This window comes from Thermobia domestica, chromosome 4 (genome assembly GCF_964235325.1).
Source record: "Thermobia domestica chromosome 4, izTheDome1.hap1.1, whole genome shotgun sequence".
Classification (NCBI taxonomy): Eukaryota; Metazoa; Arthropoda; class Insecta; order Zygentoma; family Lepismatidae; genus Thermobia; species Thermobia domestica.
The window spans coordinates 144,050,353-144,078,281 of NC_137457.1; the positions used below are offsets into that span (position 1 = coordinate 144,050,353).

The 27,929-nt window shown below is 35.3% G+C and overlaps 1 protein-coding gene across 3 annotated transcripts in view; it reads right to left on the reverse strand.

The window, feature by feature from the left end:
- The window catches only part of LOC145683374 (phospholipid scramblase 2-like), a 628,315-nt gene that overhangs the window by 234,554 nt on the left and 365,832 nt on the right, over positions 1-27,929 (reverse strand). For all 3 annotated transcript variants that reach the window (XM_081754706.1, XM_081754705.1, XM_081754707.1), the window contains exon 6: positions 26,246-26,404. In XM_081754706.1, coding sequence (XP_081610832.1) covers positions 26,246-26,404 — 159 coding nt within the window. The remainder of the gene's footprint in view (positions 1-26,245; positions 26,405-27,929) is intronic.

Sequence of the window (27,929 nt, forward strand, 5' to 3'; positions counted from 1 at the left end):
GAGTTTTGAAAGAGATTATTTGTGTTTGAGTGTAGGATCTTTAGTTTCCTTTAACCGACACTTCTAGCAAATACAACTTAATTCACACAGCAGTTTAAAAAAAACTCGTACTGCCCTAGAAAATATTCCTAAAAGCAGAAGCTGCATCATGCATCCTCAACAGTGACGTAATTAACGGCAGTGCGTTGAGGGAGCCCAGAGTAAAACGGGGCCCATTGAAAATTCGTAATTCCACTATTTTTCCTCGATGTCTAAAATGAGACTACTTTAAACTTACATGAAAAAGAAGCTGTGGAGGGGACTGCGAAGTCTACTGAAAAAATTTAGCACGTCCTTGCAGCAACAGCTTTAAGTTTTCGAACAGTAATAAAGAACAAGATTGATTGAAATTTTAACTTAAAATGAAATAACTAAAAATCAAATCTTATATAACTCTCATTAAATAGTAGTGTTACGTATTATTTTAGACGCCTATTCTTTTATAACTTTACCTATGGTGCATGGGGTCCTTGGTTTGATCCCAGCCCACGCCGAATGAACTTTAATATGGACAAACACCGTGTGCATGAATGTCCTAGGGTTTCTCCCGTTTCCTCCCACTTTTTTCATTAAACAATTTCATTTATTTCTCACCATTACTCTCTCCATTAGCATAGTCGGCATAATCGCGGGACGTAAAAACTAGATATTTCATTTCATTTTCCTTTTATAACTGTATATCACTTTTTCTGTGACGAGAGCAACATCTAAGCGAGTATTCAGTAAATTAAACCACTAAAACCTATATTCGTTGCACAATAGTGCAGATGAAGTTTAGCCCTTTGGCAATCTTCAGCATGGACAGCAAAAAAACCCAATACATTGATATTGAAACAGTAGTTAACGAATTCCTCTGCGAAAAAGATCACCCGTACTGTTGTGTTTCAGATGATAATTTATAACTATACTTAGTTGGTTGAAATTTCTCCATAGTTGTTGGGGCGAGATACTGAAAAAATCCCTACCAAGAGGTGAAGGTGACATGTAAAAGTAGTCAAATACGAACGAAATTAGTGTCGAATTCATATGCAAAGATGAAAAGTGACACTGTGGATGCTGCGTAAGTCCAAAAAGAGCCTTGGTTGGCTTCGAGTTGACAATGGGAGGGTGGCAGGAATAAAGAATCGAAAATATCCTATATTTGTGTCGAATGGATAGTTTTCGGGATCACTGATATAAAAGGTGATATTTCAGATGTGTATATGTCCAAGGTTGGCCATATTGAAATGGGGTCATAGGGAGAACCAGTAAATACGTCAGAACAGTTCCTTTTTGGTGCCTTTCAAGACACTGAGAGTGAAAATTGTTAATGCACAAATCACATTCTGAATTATCGGAGATATGACTTCTGGGGAAGTGTCGTTGCTCCAGGAAGGCATTACTCCCTAAAATCGTCACTGTTTTGCAGGGCCGTAGACAGAAATTTATTTCAGCGATCGAAAGCTTGACAGGAATTTATTTCAGCGAGTGAGGGCATATTTTACTAAAATGTCTATCATCCAGGGGCGGATCCAGAATGATTGTTTGGGAGGGGCGATCGTTCGAAGTCAAATCAAGGTAAGAGCTGATTGCAAAAAAAAAGAAAGAAAGAAAAGAAAAGAGAAAAACAAATTTAGAAAAGGAGAAGTAGCTTTTCTTCAGAATTAACATTCTTAATAAAGTAAGGCCTATCTACTTTAGGTTTGAATTTAATTTTAAAATACAAAGGTGACAAATACTTAGAATTTGTTTTATTTTTAAAATAAAAAGTATAAAAAGTTCCCTATTTTGGGGGATGTGATCGCCTGAACGCACTCCCCTGAATCCGCCCCAGCTATCATCATCTCTAAAATTAGATATAATTTACAAAAAAAAGTAGTGATTTCGTGGGGGCAAAAGCTCTTGATTGCAAAGGCCTGCATTCTGTGTATGTCCCTGCTGCTCTGAATTGTCAAAAGCTCCTCTTCAAAGGTAAGACATAAAATATAAATAATAAACGTGTAACATAGACGACAATATAAATAGAAAATATGTTATAATTAAGAAATAGAAAATAATTATAAAATAAAGTTGAAAGACAATTAAAAAAACATTAAAACTTGAAGGTAAAATATACTTTTAAAACAATTTTGCATTTATGCAGGGCTACAAACTGTGAGGAGTGCCATGTAAATTTAGTAACAAATATAATATTGGGAAATTATTTCGAATTAAACTAGCTGTGACTACATTATTTCAAAATTGAACTTGTGGAATATACAGTATGAGCGTAGTTCAAATAAAATAATCAATAAGAATGGTCTTGATTGGAAACTCGGACCATCCAAGTAGGAGTAATTTACATTAACCATTCATCTAACAGGCAATGACGCACAGGGCTTGGCACTACTTTATCAGATGGTTCTATCAAATGTAACTTAATTAAAACAATAGTAACAAATTTTAAAGCTTTAAAAAGTGTCCTGAAGAAGAGGAAGTTCATTTTGCACATTGTAACTAAGTTACAAGAGGTTTACGTCCTATCTGAACGGCGCATCCAGCGAGTCAACTTTTGGAATATCCCCTTAAGGTAGCTTTCAACGCAGCTAAGGGAAACGTATGTGGACCAGTAAAAGAATTCTCCGTAGCAGAATGGATAAAGTAATGGTTCAATAACCACAAGGTTCGTGGTACGAAGCCAGTTGCCGAAATCAGATTTTTTAAAATCTTAATTCCTCAGTTCTGAAGATCTTTCTCTCCTTTCGTAATCATCTGATGCTCTAAAAAGAGTTCTCCACATTACTTCGACAACTGCATAATGTGATCCTCGCAGTTCGAAAACTTCCCTTCTTATCTTTCACAAAATCAGAATTTTCGTCATAATACGAATGCTGTCCGATCATTTTTTCCCAATTCATAAACCTGTGTATACAAATCACCTCTCTCTGTCTCCATACTTGACTCCCTCTCTCTCTCTCTCTCTCTCTCTCAATGCCACCCAGGAAGTCATATGGCTTGAGATCAAACCTTCGACTCTTGAAACCAAATGTAAGCTCTTTAGCAATGTGCTATCGTAGCTCTATAGGTTTGTTTTTAAAACCAGTGTCCTTTAGAGTTTATTCGGGGGGGGGGGGAGGAAGAAATTCTCCGGCGACAAGATTTTCATTTTTTATTAGTGTATTACTATACATTTGATCAAAAATACGTATTTATGAAGCTCAAGAGAGGGGGAACTACACCCTCCTGTCCTGCCCAAATGACGCCCCTGAAACATTTGCTTGCACTTACTGAAAAGAAATTCAATGCATCATTAAATAAAACTCGTTTCTGTTCGTAGATATTTTAGAGCTCTTGGCAATTTCCATAGATTTCTTATGGAGCATCTTACTAGCTTGGACTCTTTAAAGAAAGAAACGAATGAAACTAAATATATTTATGAAGCTCTGGGAAGATTGTGTGACATTCCTTTAATTTAGGCTCTTAAAAATATTTCAGAACAAACGAATGGAAAAGACTGTTTTAAAGCTATAACGTTGTAAACTTGATTCCTGTTTCTTTTTCAGCTGAATGGAAAGAGTGTACTACGTCACACACACTGCTTTAGACAAGGAGAGGTGGAGGACGGGGAGGAGTTGGAATAAATACTAGAAGCAACTAATCGATTGATACATGTATTGCGGGAATGCATAAGAAAACTGGGCAAGAGTTTATTATTCATTTGGACTTAGAATTTTTCTAACAAATTTTATGCCGCAGACTGTACAAATGAGCCTCTGATCGATCCAGCCATGGCGCTGCTTCCATCTCTTCATATCAAATTGGGCCTCATGAAGAATTTTGTAAAAGCTATGGACAAAGAAGGCGAAGGATTTAAGTATCTTAGACTGTGTTTTCCAAAACTAGGTGATGGGAAATTAAGAGAAGGAGTTTTCTCAGGACCTGATATTCGCTAACTTATTCATGACGAATTGTTTGAATAGAGTTTAAACGGCAAAGAGTTAAATGCCTGGCGTGCTTTTGTTCAAGTTGTAAAAGGGTTTTTTGGTCAAAACTAAAGCTCAAAATTACGAGGCTCTGGTGCAGCAACTTCTGGTCGCATACGAAGCTCTGGGATGTCGCATTCCTTTGATAATCCACTTTCTCAACTTTTTTCCAGAAAATATTGCAGATGTGAGACAAAATTGGACAAGGGTTTCACCAGGATATAAGAATGATCAAAATTCGATATCAAGAACATTGGGACCCTGCAATAATTGGGGACTATTGCCGGTCGGTGAAGAGATAGGACGCAACAATTCATAAAAGAAAAAAGTAAAGTAGATGGTGTTATTTGCAGCTCTAAACATTAGACTTTATAAATTACTCTGTGTAAGTAAATGCTAATGGGCCTACACTAACAGAATATATATAGTTTTTAGTGCTAACACACAAACAGAATATATAGTTTTTTAACTGGTTTGATTCAATAAATTAATTTATAAAAAAAATAAATCTCAATGTCGTTCTTGACCAGCTATCGAAATTGATTCCAATTCGGTACCCAAACAGCTCATTGGCAGGTACACTTCATGATAGCTCATTCTTCCTATTATGGTAAATGTGTCAACTATGCGTAACACAAAAGTGCGAGGTAATGTAGTAAAATGGATATCATATTCATATTCAGGAACCTAAATTTAGTCAGAATCAGTGAGTTTTGTTTATGTAACTTTTCAAAAGTTTAAAAATGAGGTGCTATTGGTAGACACTCTTAAAGTTATTCGTAATGCTTTATTCTATCATCAGGTGATGATAGTAATGATCATGTAACTTTTTTTTTATACATAGAGAAAACTTGATATTTATTTATCATCCATTCAGCAGGCCATATTTTCCAATTTTCAATTAAGTTAAAATTTAAAAAATAATGCTCAAACATGCCTCAAACAGAGCACTACTACCATTTCAGAATTAACTGATACTATTACTATTACTAATCTATCATCTGAACGAAGTACATTGGAAGCATTCTCATTATGGAATCGCAAAATAACAATATTATATTATATTCTTAATTATTTTAAATGTTTTAGAATATGGAGTTTCAATATCTATTTACAAGTTTTAGGGCGGGCCCGCCGGATGTGGAAAATCATATTTTGTAAAAGAGTTTTTAAAATATTATTCTGAGAAATGGAAAAATATAGTATCGTGTTAATGTGAGTGTCAACCTCTGTATGAAACTCCCTCTTCAGGGACTACCAAAACTAATTGAAATTTCAGCTGAAGAAGTTCAGCATCTTATTATAATTGACGATTTAATTCGTGATTGTAATAATCAGATTCTAGACGTTTCTGAAAAAGGTAGCCACCATCGAAATTTGTCATTTTTAAACGCAAAATACTTTTCAACATTCCCGAGATATGTGTGATATAACGTCGAATAGTCATTATTTGGTATGCTTTAAAAATGCATGTGATCAGGCTCAAATTAATTACCTAGCACACGTGAATTCTATCGAGGTAACACAACACTTGTTCAGGAAGCCTAGTAAGTCGCAACTCAATTTTCTCAGGGTTACTTACATTTCGACTTAAAACAGATCACATCCGATGAACATCGTATTCGGACATATATTCTTATAGTTATGTTTATCTACCAGCAAAAGAATATTCTCAATGGTGTATATAATTGAATAACCAATTTTACAATAATATGTCGTAAAATGATTAGCAAAAAACTGCACATTTATTGAAGCTTTTAACTAGGGCAAAACCTAAAGTACGTAAAGCGATATTACAGGAAGCAGACCCCGATTTAATTCGCTCCATTTGGAAATGTTCATATAGCATAATATTAAAAAACGTTTCGTTAAATGAAAAAGAGAAACATAGATTAAGAAGGTATAAAAAGGATGTTATGTATCTAGTGAAAAAGGTCGATCATTAAAACAAAAGGAAAAACGAATTATTGCACAAATCTAATGTACATGAGGAAACGAATAATATTTTAATTAATAAGAGAATGACTGTTGAAGTGGGTACGGTATAAAAATGTACGGAAAAAATATTGAAACTCATACAGAAACCTACAACAACAACTACATCAGCTAATGTTGATACAGTTAAAAAGGAGAAGAAGATGGGTAGAGGATGAGTAAATATTATCTACACTTTCCGAATTTTGCTCGCGTAACGCAAGACCTTTATTACGTACATTACAACACAATCCGAACTTTCATTTTAAGATAATAGTAACGTTAATATTTATAATAATTCATTCCAGGTGCTAATATAGTAGATTTCATATAGGATTTTGCTTGATGTCGTAAGGAAAAGATTCCAAAAGCCGTTGGGAGCCCTTGGCTATACTGTTTGTAAAATCTAATATCCCCTTAGAGTATAGCTAAAACTCATCCTATAGCATATAGTCGTAAGCTAACAACTGGGGAAGAAGAAGAAACGGAGGAAGAGGATGAGGTAGAGGCGCCACCACGTAAACATAGATGTCATGACTATAAAGTATGAAGAAGCAAACTGGCATTTATAATTACCCCTGAAATCCTGCTTCATTTTCAACTGCATTGGCATTATTGAAAGCAGTAAACAAGTCAGCACCACTACACCGTATCGAACAACGATTAAAAGAAAAAGCAACATATACACCGCATAAACCAGCACTAAAACAATTTCCACGTAATTCCTATCTAGTGTTTAATATTGATGATCAGTCTCAAGCTGATTTAAACGATACAAAATTTTAATGATTTTTTAAAGGTATTTTAACAATTTTTACAGGTATTTTAACAGTGATAAATATATTTAGTCCATATGCATGAACCATGCCTACGCCTATAAAAACTAGTGCCGAAGTTATAAATACATTTAGGAAAAATTCGCATATACCCAGCCTAAACCTCAACGTCTAGAAACATAAAGCAAATGGATTTGTTTACACACCTTTGCAGATGTATTTGGAAAAGCAAAATATTCAGTTTTTCACAACAAAGAAACCGATATTAAGGCAAACATAATAAACACTTCAATGGCACTCTTAAGCAGCAAATGTGAAAATATTTTCATTGGAGAAGACGTACCTGCATATAGACCAGTTGCCCAATTTAATTCACGTATATAATTCTCGGCAACATAGAGTGCGTCAATTACCACCAGCCTGTGTAAACCAGGATATGTTTCAACAATTGTGGAATATTTATCATCACCAGAATCTAGTGTTGTTAAAGTTACAAAATATAAAGGAGATGATACTGTGCGCATTACTAAAGCACAGCGCAGTTTTTGAAACGTTACAAAGAAAATTGGAAGGTAGAAATATTTCATATAAAACACTTGTAATATAAGGGAAGCTGGGTTTTATGTGTTAAATGATTTAAATAGTGAAGTTTAGTATTTTACGAAGAGGAATTACGAGAGGTAGCGTTACACTGTATTTATCAAATAGATGAGATTTTAGAGGTGAGAGGTAAACGGGCGCTTGTTCGTACGCGCGGGTACCCTGAATCATTTAATTCATGGATTCCTGTTTCGTATTTAAAGAGCGTTTGGAAACGGCAACAATAATACAATAGTTTTTAATAGAAATATATTTGAGTACATGGCGAAATGAACGACCCTTATTTACAATATTATTCTCATCATGCTTGTAGTGGTTATAATGTATGCCGTGGTGCGTCATTCCAAGAAGAGTATGCATTGGTAGTTTTCTAGATGGTTTATTTCGTAGTGTACGAGGGGAGACCCAAAAGAACGGGAAATTCGTTATAACTTCTTTATTTCTTAATATTTTTACACCGTATTTTCATCACCTTCAAAGAATTGTCCATGGACCGCAACGCATTTCAGCAGACGATCCTTCCATTGTTCAGTTTGTTCATTCAACAGTTTTGAAAATCACTTATCGGGATCTTCTTTAAGACTTCCAGCGATTATTGTTTTACCACCTCCACAGTGGAAAAACGCTTTATTTTCATGTCACGTTTGAGTCTGGGGAACAAAAAAGAAGTTCAACATACGTTTCAAGTCGACTCTCCTTTTGCTCGTCTGTGGGAAGGCGAGGGACAAATTTGGCTGCAACTCTTCTGATGTGCGGATCTTTTGATACAATCCTCTGAATTGAACTCCACGATATTTCAGACATCTCACAGAGTTGACCAATGATTCGGCGACGGTCTTCACGAACTAGGGCATTGATTTTTTCGACGTTTTCGTCAGTTCTTGCTGTGGAGGGGCGTCCTAAACGGGGTCAGTCTTCAATTGACATTTCTCCATTTTCAAAACGCGTAAAACATTCGTATGCTCTGGTTTTACCTAGGGCAGCATCACCGTAAGCAGTCTTCAGCATTACAGTAGTTTCCGCGGCCGATTTCTCCAACAAGAAACAAAATTTCACAGCCACCCGTTGCACTTGATAATCTGCCATCACGTTTCTGCCGAACTGGAAAAAGTTGTTTTACTAAACAAACTCTCAAGAGCGAACCGATGCACTCAAGCGACACAACTTCGCACACTGGCGCAGGTGGCATGATCGTAACGGACAACTGGTACAACAATGAGTTCCTCCACTCTTACTCCCCGCTGTAGCACAATTCCCGTTTTTTGGGTCCCCTTCGTATTTCCATTAATAAAACAAAGTGGAAAATGATAGTAAAGAGCTAGGTTTTGATCACGTGCAAAAACAAATATATTACATTTGTCCATCACGCGTGTTTCCTACCGAATTTACCCCATACACTTTCCGCAAACATGTAAATATTTTGCATTATTATAAAACTACAACTCGCAGACGATACTGTTGCTCCACTGTTACGTATTATAAGTACAAATATTAAATAGTACGATACTAGTACCGGCATATCTTTGAAAATCCCCATTATGTTACTGTGCATGTAGACAGTTTGATCAAACTGCTATTCATTTAAGAGATAGTAGAAGGAATCTACTTATCTTTCAATATGATAGTGTATGTGTAAAGTTACATTTTTGACGTCGAGATTCATAATAATTATAATAAGGCATTTAAAAATAAGTTAATGAAAATATTAATAGTTAGAAAATTATTTTGTGAGTTTACAAAATAAGAAGTAGATTTAATACCGGCTCTTTCCCTCAATCACGTTTTGCATGTAATAAAATAGTGCTATATAAACCGGTGGCGTCATTGTCTGATAATACTCAAATAGAGTTTGCAGTCCCCGGTCACGGTGATTTTGATATTGATTTACCACAGACTATGTTACATATTCAAGGTAAAATTACTAAAGCTGATGATTCTAATTAACCTCTGCCGATAAGCAAATTGGACCAGTAAATGAATTTCGCAGTGCAAGGTTCAGTGAGGTCCAAATATATCTCAAAAATCAACTGATATCCTACTCCACTGATAAGTTCTCATATCGATCGTATATTGAAAAAACTATTAAATTATAATGTCCATGACAAAACAACATATCTTCATACTGCTATGTGGTTTAAAGATACTGTAGGTCGTATGGATAGTGTGAGAGATAGTAAAGAGGGGTTTAAACAACGTCATCTTCTCACAGGGTTAAGTCAACCATTGATGGGTTATTGACGACGATACATTCAATCAAGAAAAATTTATATTGAATAGTGAAAAATTGCGTATTAAGCTAATTACCGCCGAAGCTGCTTTTTGTCTATGCTCGAACCTGGTGATGAGGGATAAGTTAAAATTACAGCCGCAACACTGCTGGTGAAAATGATTGACGTATTCCATACTATAAAGACAGCACCTTTTAAAGTATTCCAAATCCTAAATTTAGAGTGAAATATCCCATAACAAAGGTGTAGGTAAAAACAGAAATTTTACCACAGTTCATTATGGATATCATAATTCCAGATCTGTTTCCTGGAATAGTACCTAAAAGTATAATTATTGGTTTTGCTACTAATGCTGATTTTAACGACACTTGTACGACAAATCCTTTTAATTTTAAGAATTTTAGTATGAACTTGTTCACATTGTATGTTCATGGAACGCCTGTTCTATCCAAACCGTTACTACTAGATTTTGATCATAAGCTATATGTGTAAGTTTATTCAAAGTTATTCAAAGGGTTTGGTATTAATTATTCTAATAAAGTTAATGATATTTCGATTGCCGAATATTCTAATGGTTATACTTTACTGATATTTCATTTAATTCCTGATTCAGTGATAGTGCGGCATTTCCTAATAGTCCACAACTTCACGAAAGTGTACTTTCAGAGGTTCATTTTAACCAAGCACTGACATCTCCTGTAACAAGAATTGTTTACGGTGAGTTCTCTTCAGAACAAGAAATTGATTTCCAAAAGAATATATATCGATTAATTGGTAAATGCACTTCACGTTTATGAGGCATTATAACAAAACCTGTCTAACGATCATTTTATTGGTGTATAAGCTGCAGATCAATTACCACGTTTTATTCACACATTTCCTGCTGCAGTAACTATAAACATTAGTTCTAGTGATAAACCAGGTGAACACTGTGTAGCCATTTCCATTTCAAAATTAGGGGTTGATGAATTCGATACTTACGGTTTTCCACCGTACATATCATATCATATAAAGTTTCTAAAACGTAAGTATTCTCTTTATACATGAAACAAAAAACTATTCAAGTTGATTTATCTCATTTTTGTAGACATTACTGTTTTCTTTATTTAGAATGTCGTGTGTCTTGTTATTCATTACAGCATTTCTTAAATAAATTCTCAACTTTCACCGTTGATGCTAATGATATTGTGCTTTATACCATTATGAAAATATAATGGTCGCTGGAGCTAGATTAAGTTCTCTGTAAACGATTTGTGTGTGTGCGTGTGTGTGTGTTAACAGACTTACGTGGTTAAATGGTGTTGTTATTTTTTATTATCTGCTCTACTATGTTATCATCGTTTCTTTCCACAACAAAAAAGTGATTTTAATAGAAACCGAGCACACCCCTGATGTTCAAATGGTTGAAAAACACTACCGGCATTGTCATTGTCGTTATGCAATGTTCATAGTCTTGCTCTTGTGTGTAATTGGAATTTTAATGTTTCTGCGCATGTGTGTTCCGGAGGTGTTCATGTTAGTAGCATTTTTGTGTAATCTGTACAGAAGCTCACAACCGTAAAGGGCTACTCGTTGCGTAGTCTGCTCCAGCACCGGAACTGGTAATGGAAAATGACTCGGAACTGGAATGTAACAGGATCCGGAACAGTTTGCGCATGGGCAGTAGTTCAAAAAAGTCCGTCAATTGTCACCTCTATTACCAATAATAATAACTCTAAGTGCTATAAAAATATCGTAGACAAAATTATAGCTAGACTTTGTTAAAACCATTAAGTAGTGTAATAACCTAACTTCTGGGCCTTAACTGTAGACCAGCTTATTTCGGAAATATTTCTTTTGAGTCCTGGCAAAAGTTCCAGACCAACCCATTTTGGAAATATCTCTGACCAGCACAGTTTGAGTAGGGTGCTCAGCGCATAGGCTTTTATGACATTTAAAATCATGAGAACATACATCTAAAACTACATTACACTATACATAATTACATTCTTACTCTATCCCATAATGTGCCCCTGACTGTTTATAACTTCTGTGCCAAACTTCCAGGTCAACCCATTTCGGATATATCTTTGATCAGCATAGTACTTTGACCAATATTATTTAACACAGAAGGATAGCGCAAAATATTTACACAACTGCAACTCTAAAGTAAAATTGAGTAGGGTGCTCAGCGCATAGGCATTTATGACATTTAAAATCATAAAAGCTTACATCTAAAAACTTATAACTAAAGCTACAACTCTTCTATCTTATAATGTCCCCATGGCATGGTATGTAATCCGTCTTTTAGAACAAATCTCTTATCATCTACGCAACTTAAAGCTAACTTATTTACTTCTATACTATACAAGTCATGATTATAAGATTAAATTCATCTATTAATATTTATAATATACTTTATGATTGAACAAACAGTCTTTATAATCGTTAAATGAAAGTTTTTTTTACTTACGAGAAATGTCCATAAACCCTAAGAGTTGAATTTTGATGAAAATTTGTGACAGGATTCAGTTTAAGTTGTTAAATAACGTGGTAATAGTCACTCGATGCGAAAATGCTTCGTTTAGCTGCTACACCCACGCCATCTTGAAATTCAGTAGGAAATGTCCAAGAATACCGTTTGGCACAAAAACGAAAAAAAAGGGTTTGATAGATCTGACTTCGGTATTGTAAACCAAGGTAGACCATCTATATTGGGAGTATTTCCAGTGCATGATCGCCATTTTGAAAGGCGCCATATTGAATCGCCGTCAAATATGATATATGGGAAGGAGGACATGTAGGGTATCAAATAGCACTGAAATTTTCTCCTGAACCCATTTCCGTAACCAAAGTTTACATATCTGTTTTCACTTCAGAGGTAAGAGTTTTCTTATCCACAGGAACAGATAAAACTGTGCGAGTTAGACTTGTGTTATGAAAGACGGTCGTGCGAGCACTTGCAGGATTTTAACTAATGCAGTAGTTAATGCAGTACAATAGCCACTATACCAATCAAATCTTGAGACTAGTAAGAGAAATCGTTAATTAAATTGAAATGCTTGTATTGAAAAATGGAATAGCAGCATGCTACAAGTTATTCCTATTTCAAAGTGCGATGGAATAGATTGCTGGTCGATGAAACACAGGCCTAATAGTGCTGTCGAGCAGAGAATACCACATGGATTGTTCTGATATATATTAGAAAAAATTATATAAACTCGTGCATATTAGTTGAACGACCAAAATGGTTCGGATTCCACTATAATCAGTAGGTCCACGTCTCCTATAGCGTAGCAGGCATAGCGTAGCAGTCCTATTGGGACGTTGAACTGTATCAAACCAAAAATCTATTTTAGGCAATTTTACATGGTCCATTATAGTGTGTTAAGTTTTCTTCTCCAATCTTGAAACCTTACCCAAAGACCATCAATGTTGCAGAACATTGCATTCTTTTCCAATACCCATACTTGACAACCTATAATTTAGCGTGTATATTACGAAGGTAATATACTTTAAGGTATTTACTGCCAGTTTGTCTAAACACAATCGATTTATCGCTGACGCATTGAACAATGAAGTGGATTTAAATTATAAGTTCACAGCCTATTCTTAGATGAAGATACACCTGGAAACTTAGTATTTACTTTTCTTATGTCCTTTCTGCTATTAGTGATAAGAGAATGCATACACACCTGCTAAAATAGATGACAATAAATATTATACGATTTAATACCAAGTTGCAATCCATAAAACAAGCCTCTTTCTTGCTTTTTCCTACAATGTTAAATAATTAAATATTTGTATCTTTCCACATTTAACTATAAAACACTTGCTTATAATATGGGCAAGACTAGTTTTCATATCGAAATTATGATAAATAACTAATTGTAGCAGGTGTTGACTTGTTCAGTGTACAAGTTATATGGCAGAATGTTCATAAAGAAAATGAAGTCTCTTCTGTACCATCAATTTTGTGCGCCAGTCGCAAAGGGCATGCTTGCATATGCATGGCAGAAATGTGGGTACGTAACAGGAGCAATAGTTAGATTCATTTACAGATGTTCTGGAGTCTAGTCTGTGGTCATGAGGCTTGTGACGAAAGTGCATTTGCTAAGTGTTTTCACTGTTCCATGATGCTGTGTACTAATCACTTATTTAGGATTCCATCACAACTGAAGAGCATATGAGCATTAGTGTATGCGTACATCATTTGAAGATGCAAATAGAAAGCACTCAAAACAACTCTTGGGGCTTGTTTCTGTGAATATATTTCGTTGTCAGATATCCAGATACAGAAAGCTGGGGCGCAAATCTGTCTTCAACATTCCGGGGAGAGCATTGTCCGTTACCATATACTTTTTTGCGATGTTCAAAATATTAATGAAGTTGAAAGCAACGCTTTGGAGGATCGGGTAAGCAAAGTTGTCTTAAACATTGGAAGGAAGGCAGATTTGAGGGAGAAGGTCATATTTAAGGCTTATTCTGGAGCAGGAGCAATAGTTGGATTCATTTACAGATGTTCTGGAGTCTAGTCTGTGGTCATGAGGCTTGTGACGAAAGTGCATTTGCTAAGTGTTTTCACTGTTCCATGATGCTGTGTACTAATCACTTATTTAGGATCTCCATCAGAACTGAAGAGCATATGAGCATTAGTGTATACGTATATCATTTGAAGATGCAAATAGAAAGCACTCAAAACAACTCTTGGGGCTTGTTTCTGTGAATATATTTCGTTGTCAGATATCCAGATACTGAAAGCTGGGGCGCAAATCTGTCTTCAACATTCCGGGGAGAGCATTGTCCATTACCATATACTTTTTTGCGATGTTCAAAATATTAATAAAGTTGAAAAACAACGCTTTGGAGGATCGGGTAAGCAAAGTTGTCTTAAACATTGGAAGGTAGGCAGATTTGAGGGAGAAGGTCATATTTAAGGCTTATTCTGGAGAAAGGGGAGATAAGACGCATATGAAGGTAGATGGACCTGATTTCTGAGGTGAACCTGTTGTTATATACCAGGCAATGTAGATGAAATTGTGGTACATATCAATATTACAAATCAGTGCCGTGAATACATTCTGAAATCTGAATACATGCATATTTATAATTAGTATGTTTCCACTTACGCATCCACAATAATAAATCTTAAAATTTTAGGACACTTATTTTATAATAATATAAATAATGAGTTTCTCAGGGAGTTTCTGGTTATGCCGCTGGACATACCATGTATTTGTGATGATTATTAATAGTTTGCGTTTAATTATGATTACAGTCACGTTGCATTTAATTAAGATTAAAACACAACTATTTTTATACTATTAGTTACATAAGCGACATGCTTGAAAAATTCATTAAACTAACCATGTCTGTTTTGTTCTATCTACGTGATGTTAAAGCTCGTACGTTCTGTACACGAACTATAGCTTAATACAAAATATATAGAGTTGGAAATACTTGCTTTATATACGTCAGCTTATATACAAAGCAAAATCTAGAGTTGCAAGGGATGAGGACAGTAAGAAAGCAAATAGTTGGGCATGCGTATCCGACAGAAAGCAGACAAAAAACCTGATGCTTGCAGTAGGCTTGTAAGCCCAAGGAACATAGCATACCACAAGAGGAAAGACAGAAAATGTGCATCTGAGTGACACGCATGCGTAGGTTCCGCTTGCCAAAGTACGGCGAGAGAGCGCATCCAGAAAATTGCAGTGGAATTAATTGCGATAATTACAACCAAAGAATTTGTATGTAATAAAATACACACTTTTTCTTATTAACAGGGTATGCCGGGCATACCGGAGTTCACTTACGCTACGCCACTATATGAAACAACTTTTATCGTTTCATTTATGTCTTGTTACAGTGGCGATACAATCAGCGAGGAGCCAACTTACATTTTTGGGGGTGGTGAAATGGGGGAGGGGGCAGAGATTTTGTTGTAGACCGATAATATAATACAAATATCTTGGCGGGCGAGCAATCGGTGGTAAGGCTTAGCCACCGGGGAACTTAGTTCGTTTCACCCAATCGACTTCGTTACTGGATTTAACTATTTGATAATGTGTTGATCTTGAGAGATTTGTAGTAATAGTGACTTATTAATATCCTTCTGCTTTTAACAGAGGTACATCAGTGGTTGGTTTGATTGGGATTTAGCGTCCTTTCCAGCAGTGACGTATAGATATATGAGACGTGGACTTAAAGAATGAAGTGGTTACGAACCATATGAGCTCCTATTAGGAATCAAACCGAGAGCCCCTGCCAATGGTGCGTAACCTGATCACATACCCACAAGGAACCTCTAGGTAGGCGTCCTTGTTCATCAGACTAATCTTAAGTAAAATTTCAATTTATGAAATAGTTTAAAATCTTCATACGTTCCACGGATATGGCGGCTAAATTGTGGAATTAAGAAAGTGAGAGAAAGCGGGATAACATCAATAAAACTCACGCATACAATGTTTGTCCACCACAAAGTATTTTAGACCGACATGGGATCGAATTGAGGACTCCATGCACCAGAGATATACGCTCAACAACTAAGTCACCGCGGCGCTTTTATGGAATATTTTTATTTAGTATTATGTTTGATCGTACTACCTGTAATCTGTTCATCTTACTTCTGTGGATTCAACAATGTCCGTTACATGTTCACTATGTTTAACCGAATGATAGTTTCTTTCAAATTAAATAAAACTTTGAAAGATAACAAAGCACACCGCAGAATAGGAAACGGCTGGGGTGTCTTGTTTCAGCTCCTTTGAAGCCGTAGGTTCCTCAAATCTCCGAGTGAAATAAAATTCTGACCCACGATTTATCTGCTAAATTTGAAGTGAAACGAGAAATCATTATTTTCGAGAAAAAATCCTTTCTATATTTTGTAACATTATTGAGAAGTCCGTCAATTATATTTTATCTCAAATTAGCTGAGGTAATTAATATCCTTATGTTTCTGATGTCACCTCTGAAGTTTCATAATAACGAATAACATTTCTTTAGAGGTGATACATAAGGAAAGATGTATTGAAGTCTTAAATATGGCACCAGGAGTAGAAGAAAAGATTTTGAGACGCTGCCTCTGTTTTTTTTTTCATTATCAATACAAGAAAAACAAAGGAATCAATACATTGGACTTAGATTTTGCAGTTACCTTGAAGAACGAAAAAAATATCTAGTAATAAAATTAGTGGTACCATTGTAAATGGTATCAAAATATTTTATTGTAGTTCCTGTTTTCAGTATCCTAGCCTTGAAAATTTTTATCAATAACTAAGTAGAGTAATTCGTGATCCTTCTTGAGAGCTCCTGATGATTTTTTAATTTTTTTTTTACGGAACCCTGAAACTTGTTCTTGAATTTAGAGGTGTATTGTCTCCCTTGCTTCTATCTTATGAAAATTCTAAGCAATAGTTCACATTGGGAAGTTTAGAAGAAAGAACACATATGATATTTCATATAAATTTTACAATTTCTAAGAAGGATATATTTAAACATTTCATTTTAAATTATAGTAAACTCACAATTTTCCCCTGACTATTTAGGAATTAGGAACTATATTTCTGGGCTGTCGGCATCTAAGTCCATTTACTCCGTATATGATTGATGACGTCCATTGGCCATAACATTATCCGATGAAAGGGAAGGAAGAAAGAATTGTTGAAGAAAGGGAGCAACCTGGGACCATTATGTTGGGTACCATCCTGACATTTGCCTGATCTGAGTGAGGGAAACCCAGGAAAAACCTCACTCAAAATGACTGGACTAAAAACGCTGTTACACTTTTTTGACCGAGTGGCGCGAACGGGAACCCCGAACCAGTCGGTCACCAAATTTACTGAGAGTTATGCTGAATATTGAACAAGGAATTCAGCTTAAGCGTTAAGTACAGATCGTTTTTTCATTTTTCACAAAATTTCGACGTTAAAGCACCCATTTCTGATTGAGCTTCAGACCTCATTAACGTTTGTAGCCCAGAGCCTACATTTTAAATATTTATTTCATTTAATTTTATATTTTGATTAATTATTTTGTTTTCTTGAAAAATCAGAAATTATCCATTGAATTATTTTAACAGAATGAGGTTAAGAAATATTAAATAAGAAAAACTTGTCACAAGCTACAAGTTGTGTAGTTAGATTTATGTAATGATTATATAACGTTGGTATCAAGGAAGACATGATGCGGCACATTATCGTAACTGATGTGAAAGAGAAAAGAATCTGAAATACTCATTACTTGGAAAGAATTAAGGAAATTTGATGCAACTAAATTTTGTAAATAATTGTTAACCCAGACACAATTTTGGAAATGTTAAAACTGCCAGTATCGCGTACGTAGGCATTCTGGAGATTTTTATCACTGATCAACAATGAGGAAACTGAGAAGCTTTGTGCAGAAGAAATATCACGCCTCTGACGTAACGATAATGAAGCGGAATCCAGAAGCAAGGAAGCTCAACAAAACCGGAGAGTGACTGGACTCAAGAGGTAGTCAAGAGGTAGACGAGAGGTAGTCGACGAACCACTCGAGACGGTATTCGAAGTCCGGAGAAGTTTGGAGGAAAGAGAGTCTTAACAACGGCGAGAGATTTACGTGACGGAGTTAGATATAACGAGTGAGTTTGAACATCGAAGTACACGTTAACCGAGAGATACGAGCTGCGCTGTTCCGAGATAACCCAAGTTCACGATGGTCATTTGAGACTACATAGAAGGACCTCGTTGATTCAAGAAGGAGACCGAGCCCACTGACGTTCCAGGAGGTTGTATCTGCAGGTCCACATCGTCATCAGAACGCAAGGGGAAGTCCGAGATCCATCAGGTATGTGTTTCTTCTTTGAATCTGATATCAGTGGTATAATGGCCGGCAATGTCGTTATCATGATCTGGCAGGATTAACTTATCCGCTCTACACACACACACACCTCACACATTTAATATTCTGACATAAGTGAAAATACATGAACATAATTCATTTTAAATCTGATTTGTTATTTCAAGCATTTTACCTCCTACATGATTTAAGTAAGTTAGCTTATTTCAGTTCATTCTAGATGGTGAACGGAAGGTAACTTACTGTGTCATCATCCCAAAATTTAGACACTGACACAGGGAAGTTCACACATTTGATCATCTTCCTACATTTTTAATGTTTCATCTCTATCACTTCCCTATTGAAACCCTTTTCATTAAGAGCTGTCTAAGATACAAGTGAAAGACAATGATGAGATTACTTCATATATGAGGAGTGCTGTGCTTAACTCCGTTTAGTTGAGTTTGAAGGAGAAAGTGAAAGAACAGTTAAAAGAAAACATTTTTATTGTAGTACTATATTTGGAAAGTACCATGTTTGGACAACAACGTTAAGAATAAATATGTTAAAAGAGTATGCATCGTGCATTATTTCTTATGTATGTGTGTATAAGAATATGCATATTGATTTCTGAATCTCCTCTCAATCAAAGTAGACTTAAGGGACTTTAGCATATCAAGCCCCATATAAATTCATAAGGCTTCACACAATTTTATTTTTTTCTATTTAAGACCGCCAGAGATGAAGACAAAGCCAAATGGCCTTATTATTTGGTATAATTCAGGTATTCTTTGATTTGATAAAAAAAAATTATGTGATGAAAAATTCTTATCATTGCCCGTCACTAATATCACTTACGAGACGAGTCGAGATGAGACGAGAAAATTTTAGTGGCAATTTTGGGTAGCATTTTCGCGATACTATTCCAAGTATAACATCCTGAAATTTCGTCTTGTGGGGAAAATCATGTTTTTAGCTTTAAGCTTTCGAGGTCTCGAATAACCCACTCTATCACCACACATGGTTAATTTTCCTGAAGATAACTTGCAATTCAATGTAATAATTTGTCAATTCAATCAACTTTCTCGTCGTTATATGGGAGTCCACTTTGACGCCGGGATCTGGGTTCGATTTCTGGTGAGAGCGTATGTGGTTCAGATCCCACGTTAACCTGCAAGTTCAGGTCTCTTATCGCCTCACCGCTGAAAGAAACGTCTACTTCATCTACTAACCAATTTAACATGTACACATAACAATGTGAAAAACGGACTTGAGACATTTACAATCAGTCACATCAGACAAATAAAGTCTATTGTGCGTTCTGAAAATGAGCCCTTATTATTACACTAGTCTAAAGACAGTTATCTGAACCGAAAGCAAGAAGCTGTTCTCTATAAGGTTATTATTAATGTAATTTGTGTTATTTAAGTTAATAAGCAAAACCAAGTTCAAAGTATGAAAGTATATCATAAGCCGTGTCAGTCACCTAAACTTAAAGAAAAAAATACAGTATATGAATATATTATATACATTCGCCACTGAAAGTAACGTAATTTAATATATAAAATTAAACTCAATACGTGATAAATGTGTATACATGCAGACTAAGCTGAAAAGGTAAAGTAGACTCTTTGTGATCGAAATAGACTGTTTTTAGTTACGGTAATAATCTTTAAAGCCTATGCAAAATGCAACAGATTAGCATCAAGTGTTGAAAACGTCAAAAAAAAGAAACTTATTTGTTAAAGTAGTCAAAAGCAATAATAATAATAATAATAATAATAATAATAATAATAATAATAATAATAATAATAATAATAATAACAATATTTCATGTAATTACTTTAGAGTAATTTCCCAATCTTTAGATTTGACAAGCTCTTATTTATTACACACAAACGGGGTGGCTAACAAGTTTCAAATTTTAAATTAAAACGGGTGAGTGCTATGCTTGCTGCATAAAGTACTTTACCATCTTTGTGATGAGATAAAAAGTCACAGAAAATATACCAGATGAATATTTAAAACAACGTATTTACTAGTGAGCTGTGTGGCCTATTTTCAAAAATCGAAGTGACGACGTAAATATATAGCTTTATTGAATAAATGTGGGTTTATTTAGTTTATCCTAACAAACAAGATGTTCAGCATACTACATTTCTAATTTTAACAGTAACCTTTAGGGTAGATACATGTTACGCATGAACAATTTGAGCACATTACATAAGATTTTAATGTATACTGTTGGAATTTGAAAAAATTTGAAACCATTAGTTTACCCGTAAAATTTCAAGTGTGTTATTGAAATCTTATTGTTGTTCTTAAGATTATCATCTAAATAAGAAATTTATACGAATTTGTAAAAAGATTGTATGTACATTTTACTAGATACATTTAACGCAATTAATAGGACAATAGGCTATTAGAAAATATTTTTAACAGAGCACTATTTACAGTGGAAAAACACTTCCATTAGACCTTTAAACTGAGTTATGCATAAATATCAGAAGTCTTATAGAAGGGCTTTGTCCGTCCGTCTGTTGACGGGTATCAGAGCAAAAAGGGTAAGATATTTAATGAACGCGGTTTCTGTAATCGATTCAGCGTCCCATCAATCTCCTCCAGAAACTCTCTATTCAAACTGGAAATAGTTATTTCATTTACCAATGTTTACACCCTTGCACGAAAACCGTAACTGATAACAAGAAGCTTCAATTTAGGCACTCTTCAGCGTTTCAAGACAATATATCATGTCTATCTACAATACTCTAACAGATCCAAAAGGGGTTCAAATTTACTATTACTTCTAATTTCAATACTGATCTCCGCTATCAAGATAGGGTTTCCTCTCCTCTGTTTAAGCTCTATTTAAACTGGAAGCGGTTAAAAATAGCCACTTTTATCGCCACATAAAGACGGTAGTAGATGGCGAATTATATATTTAAAACAAATATTGACTGTTTCATGAAAGAATACCAACAACATTCACAACTCTACTCAGACCAAAAGTAGTTCTAATTTACAATTATTTCCGGCTTCAAACATATTTTTGTAGAACAAAACATGTAAGAGATATCAAGAAGCTATTTTTTTGCTATCGACTTGGTGACCCAAAAATAGTATTCTATTCAAACTGAAAACGCTTGAAATGAATGAGTTTTGGTTCAACTTTTATTGTCATAGAAAAAATATTAATGAATAATGAGTAATGGATTTTGACACGGATTCGGCGTACGAGAAAGATGATCTATCTTTGGTCTTTTTATGCAAACAGTATTTATAAATGATGCTGTACACCAACTTCGAGTGTTGATTTCCCATAGCTTTGGAAGTCTTAGTTTCACTCTATGAAACGATATTCACACGTTTTTAGACTTCAAACTATGCTACACATAACTGTCAAGTCTTAGAGTGGCCTTGTCAGTCCATCTATCTACAAGTATCAGAGCAAAACCGCAAATTGAGAACGTGGTTTCTGCAATCGATTGAGAATAGGTTCCACCTCCTCCATTAACCTTTAGGACACGAAGTAACTATATTTAGTTACCTAAAAATAAGGCTTGGGAAACGAAGTAACTATTTATAGATACCTTGCAATTTGCCCACTAAACCTAATTGTTTTTTATCTTTCTGGGTATCACATATATGCACTTGCATGTGTTTTATTCAGGAGACATACTAGGCAACTGCAGAAATTGGCGTCGTACCCCAGGCTTTCTTTTTAAAAAAGGCTCCGTAATTAAAAGGTTAACTGTCTGTTCAAACCGAAAGTGGCTCAAAATAGATATTTCCAGTTTCAGCGTTTATCGATATAGAATAAAAATGGCAACTTATAGGGAGAAGTAGTTTTCTATTAGCCATTCATATAACATTACATGACTATCCACAACACCTACCAAACCCAGTAGTGGTTCAAATTTACCACTACCTCCGATTTCAATTCTGATGTCGGTAGAGCTAAAATGATTACATATATCAAGAAGTAACTATCGGAATTCTATTCAGCCTCCCAAGTAAAGGTTCTTACTTTTCTATTGAAATTGTATTCAAACCGGAAGTTGTTAAAATTACCCTTTTCCGGTTTCAAGATTTATTACTGCAAAAAGAAAACGTTAAGATACAGGAAGAAGTAACTATTTTCCAAACGATTCAGTGTCTTAATAAAACACAATATGACTATTTGCAACGCGCTATCAAAACCGGACAACTTCAAATTTACTAATATTTCCGGTTTTAATATTGATTTCTATTGAGCAAAAACGGTAAGAGATATCGATGTGCAGCCTTTGCAATCGATTCAGCTTCCAAAGAATAAGTTCTTCAATACCAGGGTATTCAAACAGAAATTGGTTCAAATTACACCAATTTTGCTTTCAACATTTGTAGCCATAGAATAGAAACTTTAATACAGTCGATAGCGACAAACGGTTCTCTGCAATCGATTAAGTGTCTCAAGAGAATACCTCTACCAAAAAAGAAAGTGGCTGAAATTTATTACTAATTCCGGTTTCAATACTGATTTCCATAATTCAAAACAGTATAAAGTATCGAAATGTGGTTTTATGCAACCGATTTAAAGTGCCAAAAGTAGGTCCCATTTGATACAGAGGTGGACCAAATTAGCTATTATTGGTCTCCACATATATTACCAATAGAACAGAAGGGGTAATATAGAGTGATAAAATGTCCAGCAACCGATACATTGTCTCAAAGATATGTATCATGAGAACTCGCAATAATCTACCATAACGGCATGTGGTTGAAATTTGCTAGTATTCCCGCGTTTAAATTTGATTTACAAATAGCAACTACTGTAAGAGATATCTAGAAGCAGTTTTTTTCAGTTGATTCATTGTTCTAAGAATAGATTCTATCTTCTACGTTATTCCTCTATACATACCGGAAGTTGTGTAAATTAACGATCACTGGTTTCAATAGTTATAGCCATAAAACAAAGAAGGAAGTCATAGCGAATTACCTAATGGCTTTATGGTGTGGATTCAGGTTCCAAGGAATTGGTTCTGTTTGATACATTCACTTTATTGTATTCATGTGCATTATACATAAACTGATTCAAATTTGAGTATTGACTTCATATTGCATGGAAGTCTACCGTGATTTCACACCTCAAAATATAACTCACTTGTTGTTAGGTAAAAACATTTTTTTGTAATGTCTCTTTTCTACTAGTCATTAACGTAAGACAATGTCTCCTCTCATTGAACTAATTGTAGTTAAGAACACCGGTTCCTAAAATACCAAGGTAGCATTTAATAATGGATGAGGGTAGCCGTTTTTCGGTTCCGGATTCGGGTAACCGATGTTAGGTAATGCAATCGAGTACTTGATGCTTAGTTCCGGACACGGGTACCCAATTCTTGGCTCCTGATCTAGATACCCGATTCTCAGTTCAAGAACCGTGTACATGATTTTCGGTTCTGGAACCAGGTATCCAATTTTAAATGCTTCTCAATTGTAGGTTCTGAATTCGAAAATCCGTATTACTTCGAACGGCTTGCCTGGTATGTTTTGGGTTTCCTTGGGGCGTCCTAACATCCTGCCTGTGCATCCTAGTCATTTGCTACGGACGCTCTTGTGTTTTATAGGAAGTCGTTTTTCATTAGTATAATATCACATTATTTCTGTCTTTATTTACCCCTTTTGTCTTTCCTTGTCTCTCTCTCTTTCTTTCTTCCCTTTCTTACCAGCTAATCATTTCATGTGTTTTTGCTTCCAGATCATTATTTATAGAAAAAGGAAAAATACTAAGGAAATTGGAATTACAGTCGAGGTAGAAGAGGGTTTCTCTTCATCACACGTTGAAAACTAAATCATTTCTTCGGAAGATGAAGAACAATCGCAAGCACAAACTGGCTTTGAGATGCAGATAGATGACTCAGACAGCCCTTTCGATGACCTCGAATATCAATCCAGAGGCGAAAATCTCACTGACGAGGATGAACTTCTTGTAAGAACTATCAGGTCAACACTTGATGACCAACTGACTGTGGATCAAAACGAGCCTGTTATTTCTAAAGGAGAAAGAACTACTACGAAAAAAAGCATCTTAATATTCAAAAAATAAGAAGAGAATTTCTCGTGGTTACCTTCCTATTAACCAATAAGGAAATGGCACCCTATCACCAAAGATTACATTTTCATATTCTTGATAGATATGGTACTAAATGGAGTACCAAATTACTATATCCGGCAGCCATAGAAAATCGTGAGAAAACTTGTAAATCAACCTGTCAGGCAATGAGCAATGCTACTAATGAGAAGGAACATATCGAATATTTAAAGCATTTCTTTCTTCCATCACCATTCAGACAATCTTACAATACAGCATTGAAGTGATGTCTGCTGTGAGAATTAGTGAATGCAATAAGTATTCCAACAAAAGACCTTTCACAAATCTTGAGGGAGAGGAATTGGAAGCTTTTATTACGTTATTGATTGTGGCTAATTGTGACGGCTCTCTTGGATTCGACACTATGTGGTGACAGGTACCAAGTTTACAAGGTATACAAGTTTACAAGTTTATAACACAAAACCTAACAAAGGTGTTGTTCTCAACTCGACCATGCACAATCATGACGCTGTCCAATTGTCGAATGGGAAATCAGAGATTATTTTGAATTAGAAAACTAAAGATTATGCAGATTCCTTTGATCCACTTACGCCAGCTGATGAACACTTAACGTAAGACAAAACTTTGGCCCGTGTGGATATTTCATAATGTGCTGAATGTGGCATGTATAAATTCGTATGTCGTACTACTCCATATTTTTTTCAAAGAAAGAGGAGACGGGAACTCATTACCCGGATTCAGCTTACTATTAGGCTTTCTTGTTTCTTCTTGCTTCACAAAAGTAACATTGCATAAAAAAATTCCAAATCGCCTAGACGTGAGATGACCAGCCGGCGTGTTGGAATCAGAAAAAATCAGGCAAGTCAGATGGCTGATAATAAGATCTGTGAAAGGAAAAAGTACTGTAGCCTCTGTCCTTGGCAGTTAAGGAGAATAACAAAGGTAAGATGTGCAATTTGCGCCGAACACGCGAACAAAATCTGCCCAAACTGAAAATCAGCGAGATTAGTCGGAAGTTCAAGATTCTTGCGATCAATGAAATACAAATCATTATGCAATGGGTGGAAACATATTCGGTTAGGTTGTGTTCTTAGCCTTGATTTCTTGAATTTTGATGTTCTATTTGTGAGTTTATTGTGAGTATGTGATTTATTTTAATTCATTTTCTAATCTTTCTACAAAACCAGACATGATAATTTACTTTGTTTATGTTTTTGAAACTATAGTTTGTTGGCCTAATGTAGGTTCATACCTATTATAGTCATTTCTCACAACACAGCTGTTATTTTTAGTTAGATATGGGCTAACGAAACTGAAATATACAAATAAGTCTATGTAGAACAAGGAAGAAGATGGAAGCAAATGATGTTGAAGCAAATTGGAATGATCGTGAACTCCTTTTTCCTCGCTGTTAATAAAATTAGGCTACCACAAACAAATATTTTACTTATTTAAATCACTCCGTCCTATAGTAAATTGAAGTAGTTGAATTCAAAAGTTTCCTATTTACATGAACAAGATATAGAGAATAACCGAAACACAACACGTATGGAGAATAACTTGAGTAGCACGTCTTGAAATCGTGTGGTGTATATGAAACGATACTTAGTAACGTGTTATTTTCAGTATTAATCTCCTATTGTATAACTTTTAATCCTCTATTGCTACCGAAAATAGTAGAGTCGTGTTCGAATTTCATTATTAGATGCACATTGAATGGAAGTCTATCATAGTGTCATCCCATCAAGCTGAACTCAAAATTTCAAACTAAATATTAATGAACATTAAGATACTACTTACGACAAAGACCCTATCTGCGCGAGCTTTGTTAGATACACGTTGTATTTGAAATACCACATCACCTGCTGCATTCATTATTCTAAGGCGTGGTGTACAAAAAGACCATTCTTCTTCTATTGTTCCTATATAATTATCTGGTGGTGCGAATACTTCCATTTTCTGTCGAAATAAAATTTAAATAATTTAAAACATAATTCTAAAAAATACTAGATTTTAAAAAATAACTTATTTAAAGAAATCTTATATTTTAACTTCAATGTAAACTCATAATTAAATATTAAGACCAATATTAAGATAACGTCTTAATGAATTGTGCTAGATTAATATGAAACGCAGCACATATTCTTTAATTTTCCGAAGTAAGACAACAGTACACACACAAATACGAACGGTAAACGTATAATATATTATTTTGTTGAATATTAAAAGTGGTTTGACCAATGCTGCTTCCCTAAGAATGTAGGTATATCGGAAGGTATTATAGTATTTTTATAACGGTTAAAACTGGTATATCCTTTTATTTGATAAAACTGATAAAACAAAATTATTTTACAAGTTATACTGATGATAATACAAATTGTCCGCGTGGAAAAATAACTACTAATACCAAATTTCATACGTTAAATTACTTTCACATGTTCCAAGCATAAAAAAAGTTTTATTATGCTTGCCCTCGGTCAAATATATGGAAAATTGTAGACCGGCTAAACAACATAGCGAGTACCAAATTCTTTTTTCGTATTGGATTTATTACGAGGGCTATCCAGAAAGTAGATTACGTTTTGGAATAAAAAATCAACAAAGTATAGGAAACAAATTTTATTATATACAGATGAAAGCCACACACAAATACTACTTTTCGACATAGTCACCATTCAAATTAAGGCATTTATCGTAGCGATGTACGAGCTTGGAAATTCCTTCGTCGAAAAATTCGGCCGCCTGCGACTTCAACCACTTCGTTACCTCTTCTTGCAGCTGTTCGTCGTCATCAAAACGCTGCATAGCCAGCCACTTCTTCATTGCTGGGAATAGGTGGAAGTCGCTCGGTGCCAGGTCGGGACTGTACGGCGGATGAGGAAACAACTCCCACTGAAAAGGTTCAAGAATTTCACGCGTGACATTTGCCGTGTGGGGCCGGGCGTTGTCGTGAATGAACAAGATCTTAGAGCTCAACATTCCTCTGCGCTTGTTTTGAATTGCTCTTCTGAGGTTTTGCAGAGTTTGGCAATACCTTTGAGCGTTTATTGTAGTGCCTCTTTCCAGGAAGTCCACCAAAATCACACCTTTTCTGTCCCAAAAAACAGTCGCCATCATCTTCCTTGCCGACGTTGTTTGCATGCATTTCTTGGGTTTTTGGGGAGAACCTGTGTGCCCCCACTGCATTGATTGCAATTTCGTTTCACAGTTCACGTGTTTCACCCATGTTTCGTCACCAGTAACGATGCGATCGAGTAAAGAGTTACCATCCTTATTGTAGGCGTCCAAAAAGTGCAACGCTGCAGCCATTCGCTGATTTTTTTGGTCCTCTGTCAAGATTATTGGAATCCATCTTGCACAAAACTTGTGGTAACCAAGCTTTTCGCTGATGATTTCGTGCAACAAACTTCGCGAAATTTGTGGAAAACTCAAAGAAAGTTCCGTTATTGTGAACTTTCGATTTTCACGGACTTTAACATCGACT